The sequence below is a fragment of the Pristis pectinata genome, chromosome 15 (genome assembly GCF_009764475.1).
Source record: "Pristis pectinata isolate sPriPec2 chromosome 15, sPriPec2.1.pri, whole genome shotgun sequence".
In the NCBI taxonomy this organism is placed as follows: Eukaryota; Metazoa; Chordata; class Chondrichthyes; order Rhinopristiformes; family Pristidae; genus Pristis; species Pristis pectinata.
The window spans coordinates 48,201,723-48,218,126 of record NC_067419.1 but is presented as its reverse complement, the minus strand read 5'-3'; the positions used below and the strand labels follow the sequence as shown (position 1 = coordinate 48,218,126).

Genomic DNA, 16,404 nt, shown 5'->3' with positions numbered 1-16,404 from the left:
TCCCCTCATAATCAAAGACCCCACCCACCCGGGACATTCTCTCTTCTCTCCTCTTCCCTCAGGTAGAAGATACAGGAGCCTGAGGGCACGTACCACCAGACTTAAGGACAGCTTCTACCCCACTGTGATAAGACTATTGAACAGTTCCCTTATACAGTGAGATGGACTCTGACCTCATGATCTACCTTGTTGTGACCTTGCACCTTATTGCACTGCACTTTCTCTGTAGCTGTGACACTTTACTCTGTACTGTTATTGTTTTTACCTGTACTACATCAATGCACTCTGTACTGACTCAATGTAATTGCACTGTGTAATGAATTGACCTGTACAATTGGTATGCAAGACAAGTTTTTCACTGTACCTTGGTACAAGTGACAATAATAGACCAAAACGAAATACACTATCAGTCTGATGCAGAGTCTGGATCTGAAATGTTGACCATCCCTCTGCCTCCACAGGTGCTGCCTGACCTGCTGAGTTCCTCTAGCAGTTTGTTTTATACTCCACATTGAAAGTGTTTTGGGATCTCCTGAGGCCATGAAAGGCAATATACACACTTTGTTCCTCTACCAGTTTTCCATCATCCACTTCTTGGTTGCTAAGTCCCGGTTTCTTTTCCTTTGCTTAATAAGTTTAACCCTCCACACCCACACTAGTTAACGTCCCAGTGCGGATATTGGATTCCCTTGGAGTCATCGGTTCTAACACGGAGCAGGACTTCCGACATATTCCTCTCCCCTCCCAGAACATGTTGCACTGGTTCAGTGTGGTGTGACATTTCAGCAAAAAACAGTCAGTTGTTTCCATTTGCACATTAATGGGTTTCCTGGTTTTAATCAGAAAAGAAATTCCTGTTTTGGTTTATGACGGGTGTGTAGGAAGAATACTCGGGGTAGGAAAGGAGCCCCAGGAACCCACCGGGACACCTGAATGTAACAGCTGTTGTGTATTCAGGTCAGAATGCAATAGACTTTTGAATATCATCGGATATAGGGTTAAGTAAGGCAGCACTGAGGTCAAACAGCTGTGAGCTTATTGAATAGCAGAGAGGGGTCTTCACAAGGTGGCCATTTTCTTGTGGGAGAGTGTAGAACAAGGAGTCACGGGAAAAAATAAAGATCTCCCATTTAAGACAGAGATTAGTCGAATATTTTTCTCTTGTGAGTCACTGTGTGTTTCGATGTACATTTGACTAATACATAAATATCTTATCATAAAGTCATACAGCACGGAAACAGGCTTTTCAGCCCAACTGGTCCATGCTGACCAAAATGCCCATCCAAGCCAATCCCATTTGCCTGCATCTGGCCCATATCCCTCTAAACCTTTCCTATCCATGTACCTGTCCAAACGTCTTTTAAAAGTTGTCATTGTACCCGCCTCAACCACTTCCTCTGGCAGCTCGTTCCACATACATACCACCCTTTGTGTAAAAATGTTGTCCCACAAGTTCCTATTAAATCTCTCCCCTCCCACATTAAACCTATGCTCTCTAGTTCCTGAGTTCCCAACCCTGGGAAAAACACTGTGCACATTCACCCTATCTACGCCCCTCATGATTTTATACACCTCTATAAGGTCACCCTTAATCTCCTACGTTCCAAGGAATGAAGTCCTAGCCTGTCCAACCTCTCCTACAACTCAGTCCCTCAAGTCCTGGCAATATTCTAGGAACGGTCTTTGGAACTCTCTTCCCCAAACTGTGGTGGAAGCAGAGTCTTGAAATATTTTTACAGTGGAGATAGACGGATTATAATAAACAAGGGGTGAAAGGTTACTAAGACAACTTGGTCATCATGGACAAGTTGGGCCGAAGGGTCTGTTTCTGTACTGTGTAACTCTTATGATATGCAAAGAGACAGAGTTGAGGTTACAATCAGAGCAGCCAAGACCTTATTAAGCAGTGGGGTAGGCTCGATGGGCTGAGTGGCCTACTCCAGCATCTTCCCCCCCCCCCCCCCCCCCCCCCCCCCCACCCAATACCTTCGTAAGTGAGCTTTAAACGTGAAGGTGACCTGTTTTAAATTCCTGTTTCTGGATTGTGCTAATTGAAAGTTTTATTTAGATTTAAAAAACAAGACGAATTGAACCTCATGAATGTGGGGTTTAAACAGAACTCTCCATTGATCGGGAAACGCAGTCCCAGTCGGTGTGCAGTCACCGACGCACAGGGTTAAAGCAGCTGGTCAGTATTGGTAATCTTGTGGAAAGGAATTTCCTTTGACTCAGTTGTACAAGTGACCCCATCTTTGTGGCAGTCCGCTGAAAACTCACCACTGACAGCGACGAGGAAGTAAACTAACAAAAAAAACCCTCAGACTACTCAGTATTTAAGGGTTGTTCTGATCTTTTTGTTTGTGTATTTTTTCCTCTCTCGACCTTTAGATGTTTTAATATTGAACCGCTGTCTGTGTAACGACAGGCGGGGATCAAATGACGGAATGACGTCTCGCCCTTTGCTGTAAAGTTGCTGTATTTAAAATGGCCCAAGTGCAGTGTTTGCGAGTTTAGCCCAGGTAAGTCTCACCTGACCGAGATTCAGAATTACCCGCGTCAGTACAAGCGCTGAACCATCGCAGTACAGTCTAACATTGGCTCGGCGCTACCAGCAGAGTGGGAGAGCTAATCATTTCACAGTTCCATTTTATAGGCCATCTCGTTAATCGCCATGGTAAGTCAGTAACTTTCGTTTTTCCCTTTTTTTTAAAAATCAGACTGCTTGTTGTTAACATATTGTTGATATTGGCTAATGCGAGCGCAATATTTTCTTTATTTTTTTTATTCACAGAGTTGCTGGATACAAGACAGTTACAGCCCGCTCTTCAACGATGCCTTTGAGGTGATCCATCACCAGCAGCCTCAGCACTTTCGCCAGGACCCTGGTCTCCACTATCTGACAAGTAAGCATTTCACTCCGTACCTCCACTGCGTGCCGGTAGCGTTGAGTTCGTTCGACGCCAGGTAACATTGTCGCCTCGGATAACCCTATTCCCTTCTTGTTCAGGTCCTCCACACTCAACGTACAACTTCCAACACCATCAGGAGACTGGATCTGGACCTTACCACACTCTGGATATCCAACCCCAGTGCCTCCAGGACATGGTAAGTCCAACATAAGGGCATGAACGATTGAGCATGTTACTGTGGCATGGCTTAGTTTTGGTGAAGATTGAACAGTGAATAGGATGTGGTTGAAGTAAACGTGGTGGGCACTGTGAACTTCTGTGCAGTGCAAACCCTGACAGCAGAAAGAATAATCTGGAAGTTCTGGAAATCTGGAATAAAAACAGAAAATGCAGGAAATACTCAGCAGGTCAGGCAGCGTCTGTGGAGAGTTAATGCTTCAGGTCAATGTCCTGTCATCCGGATTGGGGAGAAGTTAAGAGTCAAAACAAACCTTGCCATGCAGAGACAGGGGATCGGAAGGGGAGAGAAACAGGCCGGCTCAGTGATGGAGAGGAGAAGCGGGAGGTAACAGGAGTGAGGGTGGAGGGCAGGAAGGGGATACTGGGCGAATAAATGTCTCGGATGGGTCTGCCGGTGTGAATGGCAACGGCAGAATTGTTCTGTGCGATTGTTGAAATCAGTGTCGAGCCTGGAATGCTTGAGATATCTTGTCCTCGCCTGTTTGAAAAAAGGTAAAAGAAGATGCAGGGGGAAAGATCAGCAGTAGTTAACTAATTTACAGATGTCCTTCAAAGAGCCCACATTCAATGGATGGGGTGAACAGAACTCTGTGGGGTTGAATGATTCAAGGTAACCTTGAATTATGGGACTGTGAGAGAGCAAAGCCGGGGTTGTGGATAAGTGTTGCTGACACAGAGGATGGTCCAACTCCCATTTGTTTGTGGACCAGATCGTTGTTGGGAGAGCTGTCCCACAGCCTAAGTCAGCAGCCAGACATCGCTGTTTTCAGAGGAACATAACTTGACAACAATGTCCGAGCTCCACCAGATCCCTGGGCTAGTCCTGCCTCAGGATGGACCAACGTGTGGGACGGAGGGAGTGTAGTGTTTTATAGTTGGAAGGGAGAAATCTTCGAGTCCTTATCTTGGGGTCTTATGGCACTGGGTCAAACAATGGGCAAGGAAACCTCCTCCTGATTGTTACCTACTGTCCTCTGTCAGCCAATGAATCCATGGTCATCCATGCTGAAGAAACATTGAGTAGCAAGGGCACTGAATGTACGCTGGGTGGGGACTTCAGTGTCCTCAGATTTACGAGGATGTTGCCGAGACAACACTTACAATGATGTTACCAGGACTTGAGCGACTGAGTTATGGAGAGAGGTTGAGCTGGTTGGGACTTTTTTCATTGGAGCATAGGAGAATGAGGGTTGATCTTATAGAGGTGTACTAAATCATGAGGGGCATCGATAGGGTGAATGCACACAGTCTTTTTCCCAGGATTGGGGAATCAAGAACTAGAGGGCATAGGTTTAAAGTGAGAGAGAAGAGATTTAATAGGAATCTGGGGGGAAACTTTTTCAACCAGAGGCTGGTGAGTATATGGAATGAGCTGTCAGAGGAAGTGGTTGAGGCAGGTACATTAACAACATTTAAGAGGTACTTGGACAGGTCCATGGATAGGAAAGGTTTAGAAGGATATGGGCCAAACATGGGCAAATGGGACTAGCTTAGATGGCATCTTGGTCGGTATGGACCAGTTGGGCCGAAGGGCCTGTCTCCGTGCTGTATGACTCAGTGCCTCAGTAGCACTGCCACCTGTTATGTCACCTGCTGAGATGAGGCTGCTGTACAGTCTGTGGCACATGGAGAATGAACCAGAAGAAAGCATAAAACTGCCTGACCCCTTGCTCATCGATCTACATATCACCACCTTGTCTACGGCAGGATTGGTAGAAGTGACCGCCACCTGGATCTGGTGGGGACAATGCCCTGTCTTCATGCAGAGGACACCCTCCGTCAGGTTGTGAGGTACAACAATTGTGCTAAATGGGATAGGCTCAGAACAGCCTTGGCAGCTCAAACCCTGGTCTCCGTGTGGCTCTGTTGACCACCATCAGCAGCAGAAATGTTCCCCACCACCATCTGTAACCTTGTGGCACAGCATCTTCCCCACCTTACAATTACAAGCAACCCAGGGGGCCAACCATGGCCCAGTGAGTGTGTCGAACTCAGTGGGAGCATCACTAGGTGCCTGCAGTGGTGAAGCTAAAACACAGGACTCCATTCATACTGAACAGCAGAAGCTGCATGCCACATGATCCAACCGACTGCATCAAGTCTCTGCAGTCTGCAGTCCCACTGCATCCAGTCCTGAATGTGGTGGACAATTAGACGTCTACCAAGAGGAGGGTCTATGAACATCCCTCAATAGTATTAGAACCCAGCACATAAATGGTGAAGGTATAGCTGAATTGCAAATATCTTTAAGCAGTGGATGATCTACTTGTGTTTCTCACCAGAACAGAGTCCATTATGATTCACTCCAGTTGATGTTAAGAAGTCGTAGAGTTATACAGCATGGAAGTAGCCCCTCCTGGACAACTCATCCATGCTGATCCAGGTGCCTAGTTGGGCTAGTCCCATTTGCCTGCGTTTGGCTCATATCCCTCTGAACATTTCCCATCCAATGTACCTGTCTAAATTCCTTTTAAATTTTGCAATTTTTCCTATCTCTGCCACTTCCTTTGGCAGCTTGTTCCGCATACCCACCACCTTCTGTGTGAAAAACTTGTCCTCATGTTCCCCTTAAATTCTTCCCCTCTCACCTTAAATCTATGCCCTCTGGGTTTAGACTCCTCTACCCTGGGAAACAGACTGTGACCACCCACCTTATCGATGCCCCTCATGATTTTATAAACCTCTATAAGGTCACCCCTCAGCCTCCTTCGGTCCAGGGAAAATAGTCCCAGCCTGTCCCGTCTCTCCTTATAGCTCAAGCCCTTCAGTCCCAGTAACATTCTCGTGAATCTTTTCTGCACCCTTTCCAGCTTAATGACATCCTTCCTATAGCTGGGTGGCCAGAACTGCACGCAATACTCCAACTGTGGTCTCACCAACTTCCTGTAAAGTTGTAACATGATGTCCCAACTCTTGCACTCGCTGCCCTGACCAATGAAGGCCAACATGCCAAATGCCTTCTTCACCGCCCTGTCCACCTGTATTGCCACTTTCGGGGAACTGGGAAGTAGCTGGGAGCATTGGACACAGCAAAGGATGTAGCTCTGGACAACAGAAGCAGCTGTCTCTCTAGTCAAGCTGTTAAAGTGTTGCTCATATTGCAGCTATACAACACAGGCAACTACCCGACAATGTAGAAAATGAGCCGGGTGTGTCCACCCCAGGAAAATCAGGACCAATCCAATTCAGTCAGTTACTCTCGATTGGCAGCAAAGTGAGGAAGGTGTTGTTGGCAGTGCTGTTGAGTGGCCCTCCCTCACCTTGCTTCCTTTCATGAGGGATGTTCACTGATGACCATGTGATGAACCAAGAACCAAAGGCCACCAGTTTGTGGGTCAAACACCACTGATCTGAAAATGAAACTCCACACAATAGCTCAGTAAGAGTATTCCATGCAGCTTCTTGATCATTGATCTGCAAAGGTAGATTGGGTGTTGGAAAAGTTGCAAATGGATTCACAGTGATGATACAAGAACCGAATGAATGTGTTGAGTAAGGAAGGTTGAACACACTGGGGCTCTCTCATCCAGAAGAAAGGAAGGCTTGGTTGTGACATTGGGAAAGTCAGGTGTTATTGGAAAAGGCAGGAAAGTGGAACTGAGGCCAAGATCAGATCAGCCATGGGTTTATTGAATTCCAAGGTATCATCAACATGGTGCAGCAGATACGGCTGATGCCACACAGTTCCAACGACCCAGGTCCAATACTGACCTTGGGCACTGTCTGTGTGGAGTTTGCACATTCTCCCTGTGACCACGTGGGATTCCTGCAGGACCTCGGTTTCCTCCCACCACAATGGCTGCTGGGTTGGCAAGTTAATTGGCCGCTGTAAGTTGCCCCTAGTGTGTAGGTGAGTGGCAGAATCTGAAGATGGGTGGAGGTGGGGTGGAGGTAATGGGAATGTTGGGAGAATAAAATGAATTAGAGTATAATTAGTGTACAAATGGACAGTGAGCCAAAGACCCCGTCTCCCTATGCACAGACCAGAGGATGGAATTGAACAGAAGGTGTATTAGGAGGGAGGCAGCTGTGACACCCCAACACATCCAGTCACAGTGAGAAATCTCCACTGGCGGTGCCTTAATCCAGCCCACCACTCCCAGGTTAGTTGGTGGACTCCAGTCCCCAAACCCTCTGGCTACAGGGCCAGCTCCCTGGCAAATTCAGTGCTGCCATAGCTCCAGGAGCACAGAGCTTCACCAAACTCAAGTGGTTTGTCTCCTCACCTGAATACATCGTTCGTATTACTGGAGGGAAAAGGGGGATGGAGAGAAAGGGTGAAAGAGGAAGTGGTGGTGGAATCTGGGGGAGTTGATGGGACTGTGGGGAGAATAAAATGGGATCAGTGCAAATGGATGCTTGACAGTCAGTGTGGACAGAGGAAATGGCCTGTTTCCATGCTGTATAACTCTGTCTTTCAGGGAATAATGTTTTTCTTCATCTCAGTCCTGAATGGCCAACCCCTTATTCTGAGACCCTGTGGTCTGTCCCTTTGAAACTCCACCCTTTGGAAAACCTTCCCACACTAGTATCCAACCAAGAGCAAGGGAAAGGGGATTCACCAAACTCAGTGATTCTAACCAAACCTCTACCTTTCCATCTCCAGATGGATTTTAATGTGGATAGCAACAAGTACGAGAACGGGATCCAGGTTCCAAACTATTACCCAGAGAGCCATATTCCAGATTTCTTCATCCCAAGGCAAGGGAAAGGTTTGTCTCCTTATCTAAGTGTGCTTCGGTTACTTGAGCAGCTTCTCCTGTGGGTTACTAATGAAAAAAATAACTGCATCTGCACAGGATCAGATGGTCCCCTGCACAGGATCGGACATTGGAGCTGTGAGGAAGCAGCTCTACTCTGTCCAGATGAAGGGTACTGACCCAAAACATTGACTGATCAGTCCCTCCACAGATGCTGCCTGACCTCCAGCATAATAGAGAGATAGAAGAAAGATTGCAGATGCTGAAAATCTGGAGCATCACACAAAACATTGAAGGAACTCAGCAGGTCAGGCAGCATCTATGGAGGGAAATGGATAGTCGATGTTTTGGATTGAGACTCTTCTGAATCAGGTTTATCATCACTGACTGATATGTCATGAAATTTGTTGTTTTGCAGCAGCAGTACAGTGCAAAGATTACAAAATAAATAAAAAGTGCAAAAAAAAAGGAATAACGAGGTAGTGTTCATGGGTTCATGGACCATTCAGAAATATGATGGCGGAGGGGAAAAAGGTATTCCTGAAATGTTGGGTGTGGGTCTTCAGCTCCGATGGTAGTAACAAGAAGAGGGCATGTTCCGGATGATGAGGGTCCTTAGTGATGGATGCCGCCTTCTTGAGGCACCGCCTCTTGAAGATGTCCTCGATGGTGGGGAGGGTTGTGCCTGTGATGGAGCTCGCTGAGTCTACAACTCTCTGCAGCCTCTTTTGATCCTGTGCATTGGAGCCTCCATACCAGGCAGTGATGCAACCAGTCAGAATGCTCTCCACTGTACATCTGTAGAAATTCGCAAGAGTCTCCAGATTCCAGCATCTGCAGTATCTTGTGGCTTCTACTAACCGTGCATTGTTTATCCCTGTTATGACGCTGGGACAATATTTTTCTGTAATTTTGTACAGTAATCCCGGCGTTAAAAGTCACCCAGTCATTTAGCTTCTCGGCCAGATGACCGTTCCACCGCGGAACGTGTCGACGCAGCGGCGTTAAGCACCTTGGACAGCGCCGTGGTGTTCTTCAGAGACGGACGGGCGCAGTACAAACCCGTCCTTACCGACTGTTCACTCCAACTTGTTACAGGCAGGAAGAGGCTTCGCCTCTACGAGTTCCTGAGCGAATCCCTGCGCGATTCGGAGATGTCCGACTGCATTCAGTGGGTGGACCGGAAGAGCGGCGTCTTCCAGTTCATCTCCAAGAACAAGGAAAAGGTGGCTGAGATGTGGGGCCGGAGGAAGGGCAATCGCAAGACCATGACCTACCAGAAAATGGCCCGCGCCCTCAGGAACTACAGCCGCACCGGGGAGATCGTGAAAGTCCGCAGAAAACTCACCTATCGCTTCGACGCCCAGGTGCTGCAGAGGCTGGGAGGGGCGCCGACTTCTCCCTTTCCCCACACCGACCACCAACACTACAGCTGTGACCACTGGCACTTCAACTACAGCCACAACGATTTCTTACAGGACAGCGCCACGTGAACTGTCCGGGACTCAGCTGGGCTGTGCTTAGAAACAGAGGAGGGAATCCATAAATTAACCCAACACTTAAACAAAAAAAGTTTCTAATTTTGTAAATATATATATTTTAACCTATTATAATCTGTATGTCTCAGTGTGTGTGTGTGCATGTATCTATGTGTGTGTTTGTATTAGTGTGTTTCTCTTTGTGTATGTGTGTATATCAATGTGCCTGTGTGTGTGTGTGTGTGTGTGTGTGTGTGTGTGAATGTATCCGTGTATGTGTGTGCATGTATCTATGTGTGTATATGTAAGTGTGTCTGTGTGTGTGAGAATGTCTGTGTGTGTGTGTGTGTGTGTGTGTGTGTATGTAGCACACAAGCAGGTACTAAGCTGACACCAAAATATTCTGATGCAGTGTCTTTGACCTGAAACATTCACTGTTTCTCTCTCCACAGATCCTGCCTGACCTGCTGAGTGTTTCCAGCATTTGCTGTTTTTATGCCAATAAAAGTTCTCTGTTTTGTACAGTCTGTGCTATGATTTGTGTTAAACAGGGTTAAAGCATGGGTTGTGTATGAAGTACAGTTTTGGTCACCCTATTATATGGGGGGCATAGATAGGGTGGACAAGCAATATCTTTTTCCCGTTATTGTGATCCAATACCAGAGGGCATGCATTTAAGGTGAGAGGGGGTAGGTTCAGAACAGATGTGAGGGGTACGTTTTTTACTGAGAGAGTGGTGGATGCCTGGAATGTGTTGCCTGATAGGGTGGTGGAGGCAAATTCATTGGGGGCTTTTAAGAGGGGCTTGGATGGGCTCATGAATGAGAGCAAAATGGAGGGATATGGGCGTTCTGTAGGTAGGAGGGATTAGCTATGTCAGCACAACATTGTGGGCCGAAGGGCCTGTTCTGGGCTGTACTAATCTATGTTCTATGAAAGACATCATTAAACTGGAAAGGGTGCAAAGAAGATTTACGAGGATGCTGGCAGGACTCAAGTTAGAGGGAGAGGTTGGGCAGGCTAGGACTTTATTCCTTGGAGCGTGGGTGTCTTTATAGAGATGTATAAAATCATGAGGAGCATGGATAAGGCGAATGCACACAGTCTTTTTCCTAGGGAAAGGGAATCAAGGACCAGAGGGCATAGGTTGAATGTGAAGGGCGAAAGATTTAATTGGTGACTTCCTCACACAGAGGGTGGTCAGTACATGGAACGAGCTGCCAGAGGAAGTGGTTGAGGAGGGTACATTAACATTTAAAAGGCACTTGAACAGGTACATGGATAGGAAGAGGTTAGAGGGATGTGGGCCAAATGCAGGTAGATGAGGTAGTGAGGTAGATATCTTGGTCAGCATGGACAAGTTGGGCCAAAAGGCCTGTTTCCTTGACCTATAAATTGATGAAAAATGTATGAATTTAAGGAACAAGTGTAGGAGATGGCCATTCAGCCCATCTACCTGTGCTGCCTTTCAACAAGATCTCATCTGATCTGATGCAACAAACCATCTGCTGGACGGACTCAGTGGGTCCAGCAGTGGGAGAAAAGAACTGACAACATTTCAGGCTGAAACCCTGCATCAGGACAGACAGTGGAGAGGGGAGACGGCTGGTAGAAAGAGGAGTGGGGGGTGAGACGGGGACCGGCAGGTGATGGGTGGACTGAGGAGAGGTGAATGATGATGGGCAGATGAGCCAAGTGAGGGGAGGGGAGGGTGAAGGTGGAGACACAGAGGTGGGAGGGTGATAAGTGGGGTCACAAATGCTACAAGTGCTGGAAACTGATCAGCAAGGAAGGTGATAAGTTATCACCATCACGTGGAAGCCATAGAGAGGGTGCAGAGGAGATTTACAAGGATGCTGCCCGGGTTGGGGAGCATGCCTTATGAAACCAGGTTGAGTGAACTTGGCCTTTTCTCCTTGGAGCGATGGAGGATGAGGGGGGACCTGGTAGAGGTATATAAGATGATGAGAGGCATTGATCATGTGGATAGTCAGAGGTTTCTACCCAGGGCTGAAATGGTTGCCACAAGAGGACACAGGTTTAAGGTGCTGGCGAGTAGGTATAGAGGAGATGTCAGGGGTAAGTTTTTTACTCAGAGAGTGGTGAGTGCGGGGAATGGGCTGCTGGCAACGGCGGTGGAGGTGGATACGATAGGGTCTTTTAAGAGACTTCTGGATAGGTACATGGAGCTGAGAAAAATAGAGGGCTATGGGTAAGCCTAGTAACTTCTAAGGTAGGGACATGTTTGGCACAGCTTTGTGGGCCGAAGGGCCTGAATTGTACTGTAGGTTTTCTATGTTTCTGTAAGTAATTGGTTGATCAGATTGTGGCCTCAGCTTTCTCGACATGGTCTCTACTTTCCCCTCCACCCTCGACATCCCCCCCCCCCCACCATAGACTAAACATCTGTCTCCACCTTGAACACCATCAGTGACTCTGCCGACCCAGCTCTCCTGGATGAAGAACTCCAAAGACTCTCACCCTTTACCACCTCCTCGACCCCGCATTCTGAACCATGCCCTTGGTTACAGGATCCCTGTGAGGCGAAGTATGGAGTGAGGGAGAGGGGGAGGCAGGGTGTGGGGAATCAGATGTACAAAGGATGGGATACGGGGGGAGGGCTGGATAGTGAGACACAGGAATACAAGGGGGGTCTGAGGGGTAGGTTTTATACACAGAGAGTGGGTGATACCTGGAACTCGCTGCCAGAGGAGGTGGTGCAATCTGATCCAGTCACTACATATAAGAGATTTAAGTAGGCAAGGCATAGAAGGAGCTGTCCTGATGCAGGGGTTCGACAGGAAAGGTCGACAATTCCTCCCCACACAGATGCTACTCAACCCACTGAGATCCTCTGGCAGATTGTGTCTTGCTCCTGATTCCAGTGTCTGCCGTCTCCTGTGTCTCCAAGGCCAGCAAAATGGGATCGGTGAAGATGGGCAAAAGAGGTCAGCATGGAAATGATGGGCCAAAGGGCCTGTTTCTGTGCTGTACCAACAAACTGCCGGGGGGAAACAGCGGGTCGAGCAGCATCTGTTGGGGGGAGGAGAGAGGGAGGGAGAGGAATTGTGGACATTTTGGGTTGAACTGTGTTCAGTTCTGGTCGCCTCATTATAGGAAGGATGTGGAAGCTTTAGAGAGGGTGCAGAGGAGATTTACCAGGATGCTGCCTGGATTGGAGAGCATGTCTTATGAGGATAGGTTGAGTGAGCTAGGGCTTTTATCTTTGGAGCAAAGGAGGATGAGAGGTGACTTGATAGAGGTGTACAGGATGATAAGAGGCATAGATCAAGTGGACAGTCAGAGACTTTCTCCCAGGGCAAAAATGGCTAACACGAGGGGACATGATTTTAAGGTGATTGGAGGAAGATATAAGGGGGATGTCAGGGGTAAGTTTTTTACAGAGAGAGTGGTTGGTGCGTGGAACGCACTGCCGGCAGTGGTTGTGGGGGCAGATACATGAGGGACATTTAAGAGACTCTTAGATAGACACATGAATGATAGAGGAATGGAGGGCTATGTGGAGGGAAGCGTTAGATAGATCTTAGAGCAGGATAAAATGTCGGCACAACATTGTGGGCCAAAGGGCCTGTACTGTGCTGTAGTGTTCTATGTTCTATGTAAACCCTTGGTCTGATTGGTGCTGAATCAGTGTGAGAGACATGGACGGAGAGTCAAGGCGACAATTCAATCGGCTTCCTCTGACCGCCCGGGGGTATCCAGAGGCCAACTGGGGCAACACACAGAACACTGGAGGAACTCAGCAGGTCATACAGCATCTGTAGAGGGAGATGGACAGTTGACATTTGGGGTCGAGACCCTTCATCTGGATTACATTTCAACCCCAATAATCCCTTCAAGCGGAGGAACTCTCCCCTCCTCGCCCTTTGTGATTCCTAACCCCTGGAGGTTGACCCTTGTTCCCCCCTCCACACTTGAGGGGCGACAATAAATGTCGGCGTGGTCAATGGGATCCACATCAGTGAAGAAATAAAACTATTCATAGGTCATGCCTAAAATTAAAACCAAGTCCAGCTGGCAACGGCTGTACAGTGTGGACAGGGCAGCACAGTTTGGTTCCATGGGTTTTCAGGGTGACATTTCCCAGGGGAAGCAGTGCACCTTCCTCAGATGCAGCAGGGGAACCTTGGGAACCTTCAACAACTTTAAACTGAGTTCCTTCAGCGTGACCTCAGCAGCGGGAACCCCGTCCCACCTTTACCCTAAAGCGTGCACCCAAGGATTCACCAGGGGTAGAACAGGGTAAAGGGGTTCGGACTGGTGCCCGGTGCCTGAGACAGCATCCAGTGGCAAAACTTCTGGATTTAGAGCCAAACCAACATCTGGCTCTTTGGGGGTTTCTGACCTGCTCAGCTAAGGTTTCTTGGCAGAATTCATCTGTGCCACACACATCTGGAGATTAAAGTCTGTGTCACCCGGGTCTCACCCACACCGGCTTCCCCAACACCTGGCCCACCCGCACATCTGGCTCTCCCCACATGCATCTGGCTCTTCCATATCTGCCTGTCCGTTCACACCTGCTGACCCATCAGCATTCCCCTCACATCTGTCTGCACCCCACTAACACCTGGCTGTCCCACACACCTGCCGAACCCCCACATATCTGTCTATCCCCACGGCCTGGTAGTCTCCTTCCCCCAACATCTGGCCGTCCTCTCATCTGTCCGTATCTTTGAGGTTCTGACTTCTCCAGAATAAAGCGCAGGTTATTTAATGGTAACTTCGGTCTGTAAAATGCCCCAACATTGGTGCAAAGGTGGGGCTTGGGGAGTGTCCCGCGTCCGGGTGGAGCGGGATGGGAGGGCTCTTGATATTTGGATCTAACGGGATGTCCGTGGCCGCTGTCGGGGTGGAGGTTGGGGTAGTCTGCGTCCTGGGGAGGGGCTTGCAGTGGGGGCTTGTCCCGGGCTGACGCACACACCCGGGGTATAAACAGGATGCAGGGCGCCGAGAGAGGTCCACTTGAAGGGGCACTTTGCAGGACACAGGGTGAGTACCAGAGATCGGGAACGGTCAGGGCAGAGGGAGAGGGAACCCGTCCCCCCACGCACCGTCACCTCCCCACACTCCCCACCCCACTCCCTCTGAGCTCCGGGGGATCTCGGTGCAGCGCCCCGGTTCTCTCCGGGAGCGGGCTGAACCGCTGGGTACTGGAGAGCAGAGGAACTCCTCCTGCGGCAAACGCCCGACCTTTTGGGTCAGGGGGCCGTGGTTCAGGGACAGAGGGAGCCACCGGTCACTTTGCCGCCTGTAGATTTGCCGTCTGTTAGATAACGTGCGCTGCATATTAGCAGGCAGAGATTCGAAGTTTGTAGTTGTGCAGTGTGTATGTGAGTGTGAGTGTGTGTTAGAGGGTGTGAGCGTGTATGTGTGTGTGTGAGTCTGTGTGTATATGTGTGTGTGTATATGTGTGTGTGTATGTGAGAGTGTGAGTCTGTGTGTGTGTGCATGTGAGTTTGTGTGGGTCTGTGAATGTGTGTGTGAGTCTGCGTATATGAGTGTGTGAGTCTGTGTGTGAGTGTGAGTGTGTGTGAGTGTGTGAGTCTGTGAGTGTGTGTGACTGTGTGTCTGCGTGTGTGAGTGTATGTGAGTGTGTGTGATTGTGAGTGTGAGTCTGTTAGTACGTGTGTATGTGAGTGTGTGTGAGTGTGCGTGTGTGAGAGAGAGAGTGTGAATGCCTGTGTGTGTGGATATTTCTGGGTATATTTACAAATGAGAACAGAAGAAAATAAGAAACAGAAGAGAGAGTAGGCCATTCGGCCCCGTGTCTGATCTAGAACATAGAACAGTAGAGCACAGGAATGGGCCCTTTGGCCCACGATGTTGTACTGAACTAGTAATTAAAAGCCTAATTATCTAAATCCCTTCTGCCTGCATAATGTCCCTATCCATCCATTCTCTGCACATTCACATACCTATCTAAGAGCCTCTTAAACACTTCTATTGTATCTGCCTCCACTACCACCCCTGGCAGCACATTCCAGGCACCCACCACTCTCTGTGTAAAAAAAAACTTGCCCCACACATCTCCTTTGAACTTACCCCTCTCACCTTAAATGCATGCTCTCTGGTATTAGACATTTCGACCCTGGGAGAAAGATACTGACTGTCTACTCTATCTAAGCCTCTCATAATCTTATAAACTTCTCTCAGGTTCTACCAGCCATCCAGTCTGACCATGGCTTTTGGAGGATGTTGCCAGGACTTGAGTTATAGGGAGATGTTGGTGAGGCTAGGACTTTATTCCTTGGAGCATATGAGACTGAGGGGTGATATTGTAGAGGTGTATAAAATCATGAGGGGCATAGACAGGGTGAATGCGCACCATCTTTTTCCTAGAGCTGGGGAATCAAGGACTAGAGGACATAGGTTTAATGTGAGGGGGGGAAAAATGTAATAGGAACCTGAGTGGCAACTTTTTCACCCAGAGGGTGGTCAGTATATGGAACGAGCTGCCAGAGGAAGTGGTTGAGGCAGGTACATTTAAAAGGCACTTGGACAGGTTCATGGATAGGAAAGGTTTAGAAGGTTATGGGCCAAGTTTGGGTAAATGGGACTGGCTTGGATGGGACATCTTGGTCAGCATGGACCAGATGGGTTGATCTATGGACCTGTTTCTATGGTTGATTTACCTCAGCACCACCTTCCTAGACTAACCCCATATTCCCTGATCCCCTCACACTCTGCCTCAGTGACAGAGTCTCCACATCCCTCTTGCGACAGAGAATTTCAGTCACTCACAACTCACTAGGTGAAGGAGTTCCTTCTCATTTCTGCCCTGAAGAGACAAAGGGCAGGAAGAAGTGACGAAACAGAGGGAGAGCTACAAAAAACGAGTGAGGACAGGAAGGGAAAAAGGTAACGACACCCACGTGAACAGAAGCGGTATGCACTTTGTACAGGACAGGAGGGTAACATGTCAAAGGTGTCCAGAATAGGAACACTGCTGGGCTGCAGTATAGAACATTACAGTGTACTGGTATTACTAGTAGGTGCATTAGTCTCCAGCAGTCCACACCATTGATCTGGAGCCATGAGTTCCAGTGCTCCCAATGG

The 16,404-nt window shown here is 48.4% G+C and overlaps 1 protein-coding gene across 1 annotated transcript; it reads left to right on the top strand.

Annotated features, from left to right (window-relative positions):
• The first annotated feature begins 2,631 nt into the window (after nucleotides 1–2,631).
• On the top strand, nucleotides 2,632–9,342 carry LOC127578548 (transcription factor Spi-C-like). Its single transcript, XM_052030697.1, has 5 exons — nucleotides 2,632–2,674; nucleotides 2,792–2,903; nucleotides 3,008–3,105; nucleotides 7,756–7,861; nucleotides 8,948–9,342. Exons 1-5 carry the CDS (start codon nucleotides 2,672–2,674, stop codon nucleotides 9,340–9,342), a joined length of 714 nt encoding a protein of 237 aa, XP_051886657.1. The 5' UTR covers nucleotides 2,632–2,671.
• The last annotated feature ends 7,062 nt before the right edge of the window (nucleotides 9,343–16,404 follow it).